Here is a 17410-nt window from a genome sequence, read left to right as displayed (position 1 = left end):
CACAGTGTTGGCTACAGCAGGCGGCTCCTGCCTCCTGTGACCCGCTCCCCAGCCGTTGCGGCCCCCCTCCCCAACCACCATACACAGCTGGACCATACATCCGGACTATAAGACGCACCCCCTAATTTCCTCCAAAATTTTGGAGATATAAAGTGCGTCTTATAGTCGGAAAAATACGGTTCTTTTGTTTTTTTGTGGAATCGCATGGTGCATCAACTGGACCCTTGTCATCCAGTCGGTAGTTCTGAGAGTGATCAAAGCAATTTGACTCATTCTTACAGAGTCAGTGTTACGTCAAGCTTATATTTACATATATCAGAATGTTAGTAGAACTGGAGAGGTATTTACATAGTAGTGATCATTAGGGTGAGTGTACATCCCTGTCTGAAATTCCGTTGAATAAAATAGTTATGAATGATTGTGTTGTGAAAACCTTTTAAAATGCGGATTAATGAGCATCATATCTGCACTGTTTGATTTTGGGCCAGCACAGGTATCAATAGCCTTTTTGCTCCTAATTTTGCACAGGGAGGTTAGACAGCTGGGATCAGTGTGTTTGTTCTTCCTCCACCAATAGACAACAGATGCTGTTGGGTGACTGATGCAGGTCGTGTCACACAGCTGCTGCTTTACTATGGTAACAAAGTTATAAATGCCAACAGGGAGTGTTAATACACATACATACAAAGTGTGTACTTTTTGTATACAAAGTATAATACTAAAATAATTTCCATACTCTTCAGGGGTGTTCTAATGCTGCTTAGGTTCTCATTGTGAGTCCATGTTGAAGATCAGATTTCATACTGCATCATACATAGGCTTGTTCTCTTACTGATTTATAAATTGTTTGATTTATTGCATATCACAAATACTCTCCCCTAGAAGCATTAATGTGAATGCTGGTTTACATCAACAAAATCTCTTCTTGGTAACACAAAACAAACTGCTCGCATATGAAAGAAAGCAACCATGCATCAGGTAATACTAATGGGGTTGTCCACCCCTGGCAACGTTCATCTAACAGTGTGTAGAACTCTGTTAGAATTTGGCCTTGTTGACCAGTTCGAGTGGTTTGCAAACTTTGGGGACCTGTGGTAGCTACTCGAACAGGTTAGCTGAGGTGAATCCTAACTGTACATTACAAGCTTTCACTGGGTTGGAAAACCCCTTTAATGCGAAAACTCCAAAAACATTTTTTTTGTGTGTTTTGAAATAAAAAGTGGGATGCTATATAATGAATAGGTATTTTAACATAAACTAATGAGATATATATATTTTTTTCTCCACAGGATTAGTGTCACATAGTGATCTAGATGAAAGGGCTATTGAAGCTTTGAAGGAATTCAATGAAGAAGGTGCATTAGCTGTGCTACAACAGTTCAAGGATAGTGACCTCTCGCATGTACAGGTAAATTTTTAGTGGTTTAAAGGAAATCTGGCACGTGATCCATGCTGCCCAAACTGCGGGCTGGACAAATCTTAGCCTGGCTGCATGATTGCAGTTTATGTATATTTTTCACTGAAATGCTCCAGAGTTTCAGAGAAAATAAAGTTTTAAGATCCAGTCGGGCTCTACAGTCAGAGCTGTGACTGGTGATTTACAGGACACTACCTATTAATAATGTCCTGCAACACTAGGAAGAGCCAGACTGATATTTAATCCCTTCACGACATTTGACGTACCTATACGTCATGGTCTGATAGGGGTTCCTGACCGATGACTTATAGGTACATCATGGCGATTGTGCACAGCACAGAAGCTGCTCGCGTGATCCCTGCTGCAAGCTCAGCTTACATGATAACTGAGCCCTAGTTCTCACAACCAGGAGCGGTGCCTGCACCAGCCTGTGCTGTTTTAACCCTTTTAAATGCCACAATTGATATCGATTGCAACATTTGGGAGAGGGAGGGGGTTTCCCTCGCCCATCTGATCGGCGCCCCTGCGACTTCATTGCCAACCTTCGGTTGTCATGATTATCTCTGGATTTGCCAGCTACGGCAAGCTCATTGGATCATGCTGAGAGCGTGGTCTAAGAGGCTTCTGTAAGGCTGTGTGCCCACGTAGCATTTTTCAAGCGTATATGCTGCGGAATTTCCGCAGCGTAAACGCTTGAAAAACGCATGTATATCCGCACCCCATGGTCCCCAATGGGATTCCGCAAGTTCTATGCACATGCTGCGGATTTTTCCACAGCGTTTATGCTGCGTTCAAAAATCCGCAGCGTGTCATTTAATTTTGCGTTTCCGCAAGCGGAATTGCCTTTGTCCAATGCATAAAAAACGCAAGGCAATTCCGCATGTGGAAAACGCGCGAAAAATGCGCGATAAACGCGTGTGGAATTCCGCATGCGTTTTTCCGGGAGAGGACTTGCATTTATGCAGCAGAAATTTTCTGCTTCATAAATGCAACGTGGGCACATAGCCTAAGTGTAACACTGACAACATTGCAGTGCATTATACCAGCGATCAGAGTGATAAGTTAAAGTCCCATAGAGGGCCTAAGTTAAAAAGTTTAAAAAAATCAAAAAGAAGAAAAAAATATACCCATAAATACTTATATTTATGTTAAAACAAAAGTACATAATTGATATTGCCTCACCGCGTTTGGAACGACCTGATGTATGAAACTGTCACATTAGTTAACTCTTTCTGAAAAGGCCGTTTAAAAAAAAATAAGGGGGCAAAAAAACTTTTTTCATCATATTGCCGAACGTAAAGTGGAGTGAACCCCCCACCCCCCACCCAAAAAAAAAAAAAAAGCTGAATGGCGGCTCATCAGTGAAAAAATAGTTATAGCTCTCAAAATGAAAAAATAAAGCAATGCAAAAACAATTCTTTTTTTTTCTATAAAATAGTTTGTGTAAACACGGCAAAACATGAAAAAAAATTATATAAATGCAATATCACTTTAATCATACCTGACCCGAAGTGCATTAGCCCTTTTACCATATGGTAAATGGCATTAAAAAAACTATTTCTGAATTGCTGGTTTTCGTTCATTCTTCCTCCGAAGAATCGGAATAGAAAACTATCAAAAAAAGTCAATTTAAAAAGGAAAAAGGTACCAATTAAATCGTCAAATCGTCCCGCAAAAAAAAAAACGAGCCCTCACATGACTGCAGAAATATGTAAAAATTCTAACTCTCAAAGTATAAAAATGCAAAAAAAAGCGTCTTAGTGTGTGACAACAGCCAAACATAACTATATAAATCTGATTATCGCTGTAATCGCACCGACCCGAAGAATAGTAATCTAATCACTTATACCACACGAGGAACGGATTAAAAAATAGAACAAATTCTTGACTTTCTGATGATTTGTTCATTTTGCCTCCCAAAAATCACAGTAAGGCTCATCTCACATTTTGTCCTGTGCTCTACACTGAGCCTCTCCCCTGAAAAGTGGCATGGTCAGACACGGCCATTACATAGTACACAGCAGGGGCACATTTATACAATTATCTCGGCACAGATTTTATTTAAACACATCCAGTTGTGGAAGTTATTCCAAGATCTATTAATTAAAATGAACTTTTTTGGCACCCCAGCCGATTATCTGTTATCGGTGGCAGCGGTCGCCGCGGGGTACTCTACATCCGCCTCCCATTGAATTGAATAGGAGGCGGATGTGCAGTAAAAAGCTCTGGCCACTACAACTTAACGGCCAAGCACCCCAGGTAAGGACTGCCGGGCGCCGCCACTGATAACAGCTGATCGGTGGTGCCGGACCCCGGCCGATCATACATTGATGCCCTATCCTATGGATAGGGCATCAATGTGGAAGTAGTGGACAACTCCTTTAATGAAGGAGATTTTTTTTCCTTTGTAGTATTCATCATTGTAAATATAAGGCACCGTACACACGCAGTGGAATTAAGGTTATCCAATTTTGATGCATAAAAAAAATTTTTCTTCCTGCGTATGGTTTTGTGGAGCCCCAGTTAAACTGATCAATTCATAGATTGGAAGCATCTTCTCTCTTCCTTTAACACATCAAGTTTGAAGTTTTGGGTATGGATTCTTCACTTAAATCTGCACCTAATCTTATGTTTTACATTCATTCTAGTTAATTCACGTTTCTGCAAAGATATCTGCAGACTTTAGTCCACTCTATAGAAAATATGTGTAAAAGTTAGGTTCTACACACTAGCCTTATTGGTGTTAAAATGAGCCTTACCTGCTTTTAGTTTTAGCTGCATCCAGATTACTTCTCATAATGCTAAACATGTGCAAAAAGACAACTTGCATTGATCATGTTTGTTCCAAAAAGTTATATTCATGTCTCACGATGTTTGAAGTTGGTTCAAGATAAACCACATAAAACAGATAATTACATTTGCTGTGTACCTGTAATGCATAAGTACAGCTATTAGATCTTAATCAGTCTAATCATACTTTTTTTTTATTTTTTTTTATTTTATCCCTTTCGTATAATTTTAATTTTGCTGACATTTTTATTGCTCTTGTAGAATAAAAGTGCCTTTTTATGTGGAGTCATGAAGACTTACAGGCAGCGAGAGAAACAAGGGACCAAAGTTGCAGATTCTAGTAAAGGACCAGATGAATCCAAAATAAAGGCAAGCGTGTTAATTTTTTTAAAAAAATATTGGTGTCTAGTACCAGCACCTCTGCTGATCAGCTAATTGAACTGGATACAAATCTTCAGTAAGCACTGCCCTCACTGTATTTCAGTCTCAGCCCCAGCTGTGGCGTCTGTGTCCATTTTGGTGAAGTCTGAATAAAATGGAACAACGCTTTAAAATATAAAATTGGCTATAGTAGTACAATGCAGGATGTGCTGTAATTGTTTTCATAAGAATTTGGGAAAGTTATGAAATGTTTTATAAATGTCTGTTCTGTTCCTGATCTAAGGATCTGGGCTTTTAACTGAGATGAATCTGTGCTGCACTTTATGTACACGCTCAGTAGTGAGGCAGTGAGATGAATCTGTGCTGCACTTTATGTACACGCTCAGTAGTGAGGCCGTGAGATGAATCTGTGCTGTACTTTATGTACATGCTCACTAGTGAGGCAGTGAGATGAATCTGTGCTGCACTTTATGTACATGCTCAGTAGTGAGGCAGTGAGATGAATCTGTGCTGCACTTTATGTACACGCTCAGTAGTGAGGCAGTGAGATGAATCTGTGCTACACTTTATGTACACGCTCAGTAGTGAGGCAGTGAGATGAATCTGTGCTGCACTTTATGTACATGCTCAGTAGTGAGGCAGTGAGATGAATCTGTGCTGCACTTTATGTACATGCTCAGTAGTGAGGCAGTGAGATGAATCTGTGCTGCACTTTATGTACATGCTCAGTAGTGAGGCAGTGAGATGAATCTATGCTGCACTTTATGTACAAGCTCAGTAGTGAGGCAGTGAGATGAATCTGTGCTGCACTTTATGTACACGCTCAGTAGTGAGGCCGTGAGATGAATCTGTGCTGCACTTTATGTACATGCTCAGTAGTGAGGCAGTGAGATGAATCTGTGCTGCACTTTATGTACACGCTCAGTAGTGAGGCAGTGAGATGAATCTGTGCTGCACTTTATGTACACGCTCAGTAGTGAGGCAGGGCTGTGGAGTTGGAATCAGGGAAATTGAAGAGTCTGAGTCTGTGGATTGGCTTACCAACTGCACAGCCCTGCTCTGCCCCATACATTTATGGCAGTGACTGGTATTCCAGCACATGTCAGTATTTCCCCCCCCCCCCCTCCCACCGTGGAAAGTCTGTTCAAGAAAAAATTAGCAGAATGCATGATTTGGATTACACTCGGCCATGGAAGTCAGTCCATGGAAAAAAATTGGACTGCCCTCTGATGACCTCTGATTGCAGTCCAATTTTCACGGATTGACAGAATGGAGAAGATGGAGAATTTTTTTTTTAATCTTCTCCATATCTGAGACCATTTATCTCAAACTCTGATCAGTGTGATTAGCATAATCTGCCTGATTCTCTCAGATGAAAGAAAATACGTCATGTGACTTAAACAAGCTCATCAGATGCACAGCCTTATGTACAATATTGTCAGAAGTTTGGACACTCAGTGGGGATTTTTTTTTTTCCTTGTACATTTTAAAATGGTAAAGCCATTGGAATAGAGGTGTGTACTACAGATGGGACTAAAATGGTAATAAAAATTAACAGTTTCCACTGTAACTTCTCCCATACCATGTCTGTTAGGCTTATGTCTGATGACTGGATGCCAGGTCATCTGACAGCACTCCTTCACTCTACATTTTGCTCAGTATACCCTACTTTTCCTTGAGTTTAACAAACTACAGGTCCACTAGTTAAAGAAGTTGTCCTCTACTTTAACATTGCTGATCTATCCTTAGGATAGGTCATCAATTTCTGATCACAGGTGGGGGTGCTGGGTGTCACCCCCACTATCAGCTGTTTTTGGTGCCGGTGGCGTCCAGAAGTGCTCAGTTACGATGCTGCTCTGTCTACTGATGGTGGCTGCGGCCAGGTACTGCACATCCGTCCTGTATTGAAATCAATTAGAGGCAGATGTGCAGTACCCGGCCACAGCCACAATCAAACAACGCAGCTCCGTAACTGAGCACTTCTAGACACCACCGGCACCAAAAACAGCTGATCGGCACCCCTGAATGTCTCACCCCCACCGTGATCACAAATTCATTACCTGTCCTATGGGCAGGTCATGAGTGTTAGAATAAACCTTTTTAATTTTCACCCACACCTCATTCCTTCACTATCTTTGTTAAATTCTGGCAGGTTGTTTGGAGCCAGAAATCTCATACATGTAATCATTTGACTAAAGATCCTTTTTCCACTAGTCTGATGTTTTCTGCCCTGAATGAGCAGATGTTTAATGAAGAAAATACAGGTTATAATGAACCTTTACCCTGCCAGCCCCACACCCTGTATATCAGTCTGCTCAACTTCTACTGTGTGCCATGCTTTCTGCCAGGGCTGTGGAGTCGGTAAGCTAAACCTCCAACTCCTCAGTTTCCCGGACTCTGACTCCACAGCCCTGCCTCACTACTGAGTGTGTACATAAAGTGCAGCACAGATTCATCTCACTACTGAGCGTGTACATAAAGTGCAGCACAGATTCATCTCACTGCCTCACTACTGAGCATGTACATAAAGTGCAGCACAGATTCATCTCACTACTGAGCGTGTACATAAAGTGCAGCACAGATTCATCTCACTACTGAGCGTGTACATAAAGTGCAGCACAGATTCATCTCACTGCCTCACTACTGAGCGTGTACATAAAGTGCAGCACAGATTCATCTCACTACTGAGCGTGTACATAAAGTGCAGCACAGATTCATCTCACTACTGAGCGTGTACATAAAGTGCAGCACAGATTCATCTCACGGCCTCACTACTGAGCGTGTACATAAAGTGCAGCACAGATTCATCTCACTACTGAGCGTGTACATAAAGTGCAGCACAGATTCATCTCACTACTGAGCGTGTACATAAAGTGCAGCACAGATTCATCTCACTGCCTCACTACTGAGCGTGTACATAAAGTGCAGCACAGATTCATCTCACTGCCTCACTACTGAGCGTGTACATAAAGTGCAGCACAGATTCATCTCACTGCCTCACTACTGAGCGTGTACATAAAGTGCAGCACAGATTCATCTCACTACTGAGCGTGTACATAAAGTGCAGCACAGATTCATCTCACTACTGAGCGTGTACATAAAGTGCAGCACAGATTCATCTCACTACTGAGCATGTACATAAAGTGCAGCACAGATTCATCTCAACTAAAAGCCCAGATCCTTAGATCAGGAACAGAACAGACATTTATAAGACACTTCATAACTTTCCCAAATTCTTATGAAAACAATTACAGCACATCCTGCATTGTACTACTGTACCCAATTTATTATATATTTTAGCAGTCAGTCCATTTTATTCCGACTCCACCAAAATGGACACAGACCATGACTCCGACTCCACAGCCCTGCTGCCTGCAGGTTGGACTGAATTTTCAATGTCACAGGTTCACTTGAAGCTGTTCTAGTCGTATTGTGAACTGCAAACAGAAAAACCTAGGCGGGCTATTTAAGACCCACCCCACTTTGTTGACTTCTGATTGACATGCAGCATGAAAATACTTTTCACAAATTAACTTGAAAGCCAGGCTTATTATGTACATAATGCACACATTTGTTTGTATGTGATCAATCTATTTTGTCATGTGTACACAATTTTGACTGGTACTTTACAGTAATATAACGTTTGGCTGCTGCTCCTGATGTATGTGCAATAAGGAGTTAAAAGCATTGGCCCACCATTATATTTCACATTAAATGTTTACAATTTACATGCTTTAAAAAAAAAAAAAAAAAAAAAAAAAATCCAATAGTGTTTTAACATTTTCTTGCAAAGTGTGGCATCACCTGCTGTTTAGCAATGTACAGGTCCAGTTATGACTACTAGTTTTCCGTGTAGTGTTGGTATATTCACTGCAGGAAAGATTAGATGGACTTGTACATTGCTGTACACTTTAAAAAGATGCTGCCATACTATGAGAAAATGTCATGTCACTTTACTGGAGCATGTACTTGATGTAATAGTAGAGCAGCCCCTTTTAAATGTTTTCCCACTGCAATGTGGAATGGTATTTGTTACATGTTTTCCTGGGACCAAAATTAGTTACACTAGGTTCTCAATCAATAATAATCTCTCTGTTATAATGTTTTTGCTTTTAGTTCAACTATTTTTTTTTTTATTTTAGGCGCTTTTAGAAAGGACAGGATATACTCTAGATGTAACAACTGGTCAAAGAAAATATGGTGGTCCACCCCCAAGCACAGTTCACTCAGGACAGCAACCTTCTGTTGGCACAGAGGTAAAAAAAAATATATATTTTAAAGGTGGTTTCACACAGAGCTTTTTGGGAAAACGCCTGTGCAGTTTTTTTTTTTTTTTTTTAAATTTATCTATTGGGGTTTTTTTTTTAATAGGGGCGGGGGATACAATACACACAATGTGATTAAAAACATGCAAGTAACAAGAATAGGTCAGTAGGAAGGTAAGGGTATATGGTTGGGGAAGGATTGGAGGGACATAGGAAGTAAATGTGAATATACAGTAGGTCTCCTGTGCAGTTTTTGATGCAGTCATTTGAGCCAAGTTAATCCTGCGGAATTGAGAAGTAATTTATACTTCATATTTTCCATGCCTTCTAACTGCACCTCTAACTTTAGCTTTAAAAAAAAACTGCATCAGAAGCCACAGTGGTATTTTTCAAAGGATGCCATGTTTCACAATTTATCTTTTTCTATTAGTTAGTAATCTAATATTTATCATTTTAGATATTTGTTGGCAAAATTCCTAGAGATCTGTTTGAAGATGAGCTTGTTCCACTATTTGAAAAGGCTGGGCCAATTTGGGATCTTCGTTTAATGATGGATCCTTTAACTGGTTTAAATAGAGGCTATGCTTTTGTGACATTTTGTACAAAAGAGGCTGCCCAGGAGGCTGTCAAGTTGGTAAGTGTTATTATACTTAACTAAATTTACGTGTGTTTTTTTTTTTTTTTTTTTTTTTTTCTCCTTGGCATACCAATTATGCAATCCTATTGTTTTGGTGAGCGAAATCAATGTAATCTAAATTGCATGTATTTAGCTTGCAAAGATGTCTGTTAACTTCTCTAAAATCAGTTATGTATCTTTTAGTGCTAAAATTTTACGAATTTTGCAAGTGTCAAATATAGTGTTGCTTATAGGTGTAGCTTCTTCCTTAACATCCATAGACTTCAATAGAGAAGGCTGTTCCCACTTGTTCATTGAATGTACAGTGGTTAAGATTCGCCACATAGGAGTTACTTGACCCCTGTTCTCCCATTAGCTGCAGTATCTTACCAACCAGCCATTTATAGAATAGCATGTGGGGAATGTTTAGCAAAGATTCTATTCTAAAAATGAATAAAGTAACATATGCAAGTTTGTCTTCAATAAAAGCTTATGGCTGCAATACCCATTCACTTGTCCAATAGATTCATGTACCAAAAATCAGCTTGCAGCTGGTGTGTTGAAGACTTGCAGCTTGCACTGACATCTGCCGGCATTCAGACTCTTCATTTCCAAACTTAGTAAAAGTCCAGCGATGCAGATGTGATTCCATGAGGCTATGTTCATACATTACGTTTTTTTATGCAAATTTTCAGCTCCCTTTTGCAGTACAAGCAATGTCTGAGTTTTCAAAAATCTCATGCACAAACCTTGTTTTTTTTTTCCTAATTGTTTTGTGAAAGTGCTGCATTTTTGCAAAATGCAGCATGTCACTTTTCAGCGTTTTTGCAGCGTTTTTCTCCCATTGAAAGCAATGGGTAGTGCAAAAAGCGCATATATTAGGTTTTGGTGCCAAAACCATATGACGTTGAATCAGGTTTTTTTTTTTTTATGCACTAAACTTTATCAGCATTAACGAGACAAATGTACCCTGACACAAACGTGGCACAAAAACTCAGCAAAACCTGCTTTTTTGATGTTGCTCTTTGGCTTGCGGGAAAAAAACGCATGAAAAACGTAACGTATGAGCATAGCCTAGGACTTATTGATTATTCCATCATGTAGGACTTAATCATGGCCAACAGACCATGTTGTTGACCATTGGCCATGATTAAGGCATGAATTGCTAAAACGTAAGCCAGTTCAAGGGCTCAGTTGTTGTTTTTAATTAATTTTTTTTAATTCCTTATCCAATTTTCCAGTGTGCTTGTTGATGTGTTCCAATAACTCCCATTGTTTTAGTTGAGCAGTAAAGGGTAAGTTCAGTTCCCCACTGCAGTCTGGGATGGGTGTAGAATTTAATTTTTGCCATTTTCACGCTTTGTGGCTAGTGGTTGGACATCCACTTAAATTGATACATTTCTCAAGTGTATAGGTGACGACTCTTTCTAGCAAGAATATCTTTTAGCCTGTAAACATGTTAAACCTAACTCTTCAGTTTTCTTTACTTTAATTTTTACAGTACAACAACCATGAAATTCGATCAGGAAAGCATATTGGTGTTTGCATCTCTGTTGCCAATAATAGACTTTTTGTTGGGTCAATTCCAAAAAGTAAAACAAAGGAACAAATTGTTGAAGAATTTAGTAAAGTCACCGGTAAGTGATTTGTTAATAAGACTGAAAGACTTGGAATACTAGGTCGTCATGTAATTGTCTTGTCACTAGCCCCATTGACTCTGGCCAGTTGTTTTAATAGCTGTTTTTTGAGCTATTAATAGAGTTGGCCAGTGTAAACTCATCGAAAGATGAGAACTAATTTTAAACTAAAACAGATTGTGCCAACATAAAATCATCGACAACTGCTAAAAGGTATGGCATTGTATTTTACTGTAGAAGAGGGGAGGAAAGCTCTAATGTGACAAGCGATAATGTACAAGGGGTACAGTACACACATGGGTTTCTGCTGCCCCAACATATTAGACTCCAATATACAGCTCCTAAAGGGGTCTATAGGCTTTTAAAACGAATAATCATCCTTTTGATAGGCCTTCAATACTAGTTCAATTAGGGTCTAACTCTTGGCACCCCATTGATAAGGTATGTGTGAAGGTGCCATTGAACGTGAGCGAGTGTTGCTGCCTCTTCAATGTTGCGTTTGCTTGCAGGCTGGCTGGATTATAATGTCTTGTTCTTGTAGTGCCTATTCAAGTGAATGGGACAGCTCTACAACTATTTGCACCGCCACTACAAACATTAGTGCTAAAGGGGATGCCAAAACCACAAATTGCTGTTTAACTTAAAGGGTATTCTGATCTCCATGGTCCTATACCAATTGTCATTTTTTTTAATATTTATTTTGGAACTTTATCTTCACCCTCAGCTGGGGACTGATAACGAGAGCTGCAGTCTAACATCAGAGTTGTGCATGAGATTGGCTCACTCGAGCCCAATACTGAAGACTCACCTGGAATCGTGCAGTCTGGGCTGATTCACACATAGGAGCGCCTCTGTTTCTTTGAATACGTAGTAATATTAGCAAATACCTCCAATTGGAAATTTAATATAGTTCTGATTCACTATGTCCCTTACCTCATGTGCAGGGCATTGCAGTAGTTTAAGTATCCATGGTAACAACCACTCTTAGGCCACGGCTCCACTATCAGTATTTGGTCAGTATTCGGTCAGTATTTTTTCTCAGGAGTGGGAGCCAAAACAAGGTAAGGAACTATCAGAGAAAAGGTATAATAGAAACAAGTCACCAATTCTGCATTTATCACCCACTCCTGGTTTTGTCTCCCACTCCTGAGAAAAAATATTGACCGAATACTGACCAAATACTGATAGTGGGGCTGTGGCCTAATGGTGACAGTGGTCGTAACTATAGATATCTAAGCTACTGCAGTGCCATGCACACTGGTTAAATGACATAGCAAATCAGAAGAAATATATTAAATTTGTAATTGGAGTTATTTGCTAATATTACACCTACTATATATTGAGAAAATAAATTACTCCCTTAACTTTTGGAGTAGCTAAATCTGTGTGAACTGTTGGAAATTGTGCTTTTTTTTCCTTTTCTTAATTTTATTTTTTCTTAAACGTATTTCAGAGGGTCTTACTGATGTCATATTGTATCATCAGCCAGATGATAAGAAAAAGAATAGAGGTTTCTGCTTTCTTGAATACGAGGATCACAAAACTGCTGCTCAAGCTAGACGTCGGCTAATGAGTGGCAAAGTAAAAGTATGGGGCAATGTTGTGACAGTAGAGTGGGCAGACCCAATTGAAGATCCCGATCCAGAGGTCATGGCGAAGGTAATGTACCCTCAAAATACTTTTCATTCATGCACTTCTTCTTTTTTTTTTTTTTTTTTTTTTTCTTCTTTTGAGGGGTTTGTTTTTTTTTCAAAAAAGCTTGATTATACCAATTTTATAGTTATTATTAGTGTTGAGCGAGTATGGTCTGTCCGAGTACGCTCGGGCCGAGCTCCGAGTATTTATAGTTGCTCGGTGATATGGTTGAATCGCTCCCGTGTGCATGATTTGCAACTGTTTGACAGCTTTATTACATGTGAGGAATGTCTATTTCTTACAAATTCCTCACATGTAATAAAGCTGTCAAACAGTTGCAAATCATGCACATGGGAGCGATTCAAACATATCACCGAGCAGCTATAAATACTCGGAGCTCGGCCCGAGCATACTCTGGGAAAGAGTTAATAGAACATACTCGCTCAACACTAGTGATTACAAATAACTGTAATATGAGATTGCTTTAGTAGGTTCCACATTGTAAGAAAGAAAGGGTCGATGACCTAATTTGGATTAAACTTTTTTTCCCTGCATGTTCCAGTAGTTGGGCAAGGAGCACTTCCATGTAGGCAAAAGCAGTCATGGTGATGCTGGGTCTTAATTTTCAGCATCAGTGGGAAGGGTTGTCTGAGTTCAGATACTCTCCTAATATAACACTGATTGTATTGACCTATAGCAGACAGTCTGCTAAGTGACACATCACTGTAATTGGGCCACGTGCACACGTTGAGTTTTGGTGAGTGTGGTTTTGTTTTTTTGCCTCAGTATTTGTAAGTCAAAACCAGGAGTGGGTGATAAATACAGAGGTAGTGACGTGTTTCTATTATACTTTTCCTCTGATTGTTCGTCTTCTGGGTTTGGCTTACAAATACTGAGGTAAAAAACTCACCAGATACTCAGTGTGCACTTGGCCTTAGGCTCTCTTGCCCTATATCATGCTGCTCTCAGATTAAACCGCAAAAGCCTGCTGACAAGATTCCTTTTTAAGGGGGATGTCCAGACTTGGGGCTTAAGTGCGCATTCACTTTGTAACTGCAGACTTGGGAATGCTTAGGATTCTCCGAAAGTGGCGGTCATGTTGACCGCAAGTATGCAATTTGCATACTTCGGCCACATTCTGGTTAGCCGTATCTGGCCTCGCTCAATACACTTGTATTGAGCGAGGCCATGCAAACTTGGACACCAAGCCTGAACAATCACTTTTTAAGTTTTTACATTAAGATTTATTTTTTTAATCGGTTATATCCTTCAGATAGACATGCACCCAAATTAGCATGCATTCAGAAATCTCAAATGCATGCCATGTGCTACCAACCCTAGCTGTAATCACACAAAAGGTGTGAGCTCAGGAAATCTGCATAAGTGGTCTCCCAGTAGCCTGCCCTATAAAGTGTCTGCACAGAGGTTTACATTGCCGCTATTCCCTATTGTTTCTCCAATACTGTGCTGTAGAACAAAGTGCCAGCACGATAATAGGGTCATCAAGGAATTGCATATACCATGTGGAGTGAACATTACATTTGATAATGGGCAGGGAAAACCTCACTTATAAATAAAAGCAGAATAGATTGTGTTTATTTAGGTGTACAAAGAGAGATGTCTAAGGGGAGAACATAATCAATTTCTTGAAATGCTGAGGGCATTCTAGAAATTGCGATAGGACAAGGGGCACTCCCTTATGACTGTAGGGGATAAAAAGTGACAGCGAACTTTAGTATAGGCTGAGAGTTTACTGCAGTAACTGCTTTGCATAGAAGTGCTACCAGTAGTATTTACTCTACCACTTTTGATACACAAGGTTAACTTAGAGGTGGTGTACAAATTGTTTGCGTGGTCTTTGGAGCCATGTGCTTATGACAAGCTGGATATAGTTTCTATGACTGTTTTCATGTAACTTGTATTTCACTTATTGTACAGTTCATGTTTTTCCTTTCAGGTCAAAGTGTTGTTTGTTCGCAACCTTGCAAATACAGTTACAGAAGAAATTTTAGAGAAGGCATTTGGCAATTTTGGAAAACTGGAAAGGGTTAAAAAGCTGAAGGACTATGCTTTTATTCACTTTGATGAGCGTGTTGGTGCAGTAAAGGTAAGTTCTTGTAAAGAGTTCATATTGCTTGCATTATAAGAAATGGAGTTGTGCAACACACTACGTTACAAATATGTTATGCTCCACTCTATAATATCACATTCCAACTGTTTGTTTTTTTTAATGGTTGTTTGGTTTTAATATAATGAATATTAATCATTAACCCATGGGTGATCTTCCTCCTTTTTTTTTTTCTTTTTCCCTCCATTTCCAAGAACCATACCTTTTTTTTTTTTTTTTTTTCCCCGGTCAATATAGCCATATGAAGGCTTGTTTTTTGCAGGACGAGTTGTACTTTTGAATGACCTCGTTCATTTTATCATGTGACGTACTGGAAATCAGGGGAAAAAAATTCCAAGCGCAAAAAAAAAAAAGCAAATGTAACCATTTTTTTTTTCCCTTTGAAAAAATGTCAGCCACTGGCTGGTTTTCACAGGAGGATTGTAATGACAGGCATGAGGGCCATCAGCAGACCCTCTCCTACTATGAAAACCCATCGATGCCCCGCGATCACGTTACTGGCACGCTAAGAGCGTGGAATGACACGATCCCTGCCGGCGCTTGTTGAATGCCGCTGTCAGAGACCGATAGTGGGATTTACCAGGATAACAGCCCCACGGCTGTTAAAGGCACATGATGGCTGAATAAATTGGCCATCATATGCAGGGAAAGATGTGGGCTGTGTGTGTGAGCCCGCATTAAGTTGTGAAGGGGTTAAAGGTAGTGTATAAAGCAGCAAATGACTGTTCAACCCAAGCAAATGTGCTCTGCACACTTGGTGTGACAAGCAGTTCAGTGCGCCTGCCCACTTAATTGTTTTCCTACTAGCTCTGCCCTCCTCTGGCTCCTGTAAAGGCAAAGTCAAGGAAGGAGGATGGGATTCGCAAAGGTAGATGCAAAACAATTAGCTGGGAATGTGCACTGTCTGGTGCGCCTGTGCTTGGCTTGAGCAGACATTAAATGCTGACAGGCTCCCTTTAATGTAAAAGGTTGGGCACCCCTAGTCAAAATTACTGTTGTGAACAGGTAAACAAGTTGAATATGAAATGGTGTCTAAAAGGGCTAAAATTAAATGACACTTTGTATTGTTGCTCCCCCCCTCCTCCTTTAAACTTTCTTTTCTGCGGAAACCTGAATTAATAAAAAGAAATTTCACACTCAACTAGACCAGGGTTCCCCAACTCCAGTCCTCAAGGCCCACCAACAGGTCATGTTTTCAGGATTTCCTTAGTATTGCACAGGTGATGTAACTATTGCCTGTGCTGATGATGGAATTATCACCTGTGCAATACTAAGGAAATCCTGAAAACATGACCTGTTGGTGGGCCTTGAGGACTGGAGTTGGGGAACCCTGAACTAGACCTCTCATATGAGGCATACAGGTGGGTATAGATTTAGATTTCTATCACCTGTATGCCCACATTTGTAGGTCAGATAAGTCCCAGGGGGCGACAGATTGCCATTGATCCACCCTCATGCCTAATCATGCTTTGGCGTTGTGTTGCAGCCAATGGCACAGGGAACATTTCACGGGTAGAGGGAAGACTGGATTCAATGAAATACTACAAACACTTGATGCAAACATAACACCATCTGTTGAAAAGAGGATGGCTTCTACAAATGGATAATGATCCTAAACGCACGTCAAAATCCACAATAGACTAACTCAAAAGGCGCACGCTCAAGGTTTTACAGTGGCTGTCAGTCCCCTGATCATCATCAAAAAATCTGTGGCTAGACCTCAAAATAGCAGGGCATGCAAGACGACCCAGGAATCTCACAGAACTGGAAGAATTTTCCAAGGAAGAATGAGGGAAAATCCCTCAAGCAAGAATTGAAAGACTCTTGGGTGGCTACAAACAAGCATTTACAAGCTGTGATACTTGCAAAAGAAGGTGCTAGTAAGTACTAACCATGCTGGGTGCCCAAACTTTTGCATCTGCCCATTTTCCTTTTTGTAATTTTTAAACTTTTAAAAATGACTGTCATAAATACAAAGGAAATTTGTCATCTTTAACTTTAGCCCTTCTATAGACCATTTCATCTTCAACCTGCTTAAAGGTACTTGATCACAATCAGGAATAGTAGCTAGTTTCCTGTGCTTGTTTTCTCCCAATGATTGTCATTATATGCGGTAAATCTGCATAGCTCCAAAACCCTAATGCAGAACGCAGCGTTTTGACTGGCCACTTACCCGAACTGTTCACAGTGGCAATAATTTTGACCACGTGTAACCAAACTTTTACATGCCACTGTAGCTCCAGACTGCACTGCAAGTTTTCTTTTTTTTTTTTTCAATATGATAGTATTTTTTTTACACTGAAATTCTATTGTGATGGATGACTTCCTTTTCATTCCATCTGACTACTGAACTTAGTGTACTGCTCATTTTTAGCAATCCTTTTTTTTTTTTTTAATAAAATAGGCAATGGAAGCGATGAATGGAAAAGAGTTGGAAGGTGAGAACATTGAAATAGTTTTTGCCAAGCCACCTGATCAGAAGAGAAAAGAACGCAAGGCTCAGAGACAAGCAGCTAAAAATCAAATGTAAGTAGATGTCCG

General features: G+C 40.0%; 1 protein-coding gene across 6 annotated transcripts in view; it reads left to right on the top strand.

Moving 5' to 3' along the window:
• The window catches only part of SYNCRIP (synaptotagmin binding cytoplasmic RNA interacting protein), a 40128-nt gene that overhangs the window by 13372 nt on the left and 9346 nt on the right, over positions 1–17410 (top strand). For all 6 annotated transcript variants that reach the window (XM_073675667.1, XM_073675666.1, XM_073675669.1 and 3 more), the window contains 8 exons: positions 1290–1408; positions 4469–4576; positions 8731–8844; positions 9311–9487; positions 10971–11106; positions 12560–12765; positions 14699–14848; positions 17274–17395. In XM_073675667.1, coding sequence (XP_073531768.1) covers positions 1290–1408; positions 4469–4576; positions 8731–8844; positions 9311–9487; positions 10971–11106; positions 12560–12765; positions 14699–14848; positions 17274–17395 — 1132 coding nt within the window. The remainder of the gene's footprint in view (positions 1–1289; positions 1409–4468; positions 4577–8730; positions 8845–9310; positions 9488–10970; positions 11107–12559; positions 12766–14698; positions 14849–17273; positions 17396–17410) is intronic.

Source organism: Phyllobates terribilis, unplaced genomic scaffold (genome assembly GCF_046119375.1).
Source record: "Phyllobates terribilis strain yellow unplaced genomic scaffold, ASM4611937v1 Scaffold_3__8_contigs__length_932513732, whole genome shotgun sequence".
Taxonomy (NCBI): domain Eukaryota; kingdom Metazoa; phylum Chordata; class Amphibia; order Anura; family Dendrobatidae; genus Phyllobates; species Phyllobates terribilis.
This window is presented reverse-complemented; position numbering and strand designations above follow the sequence as displayed.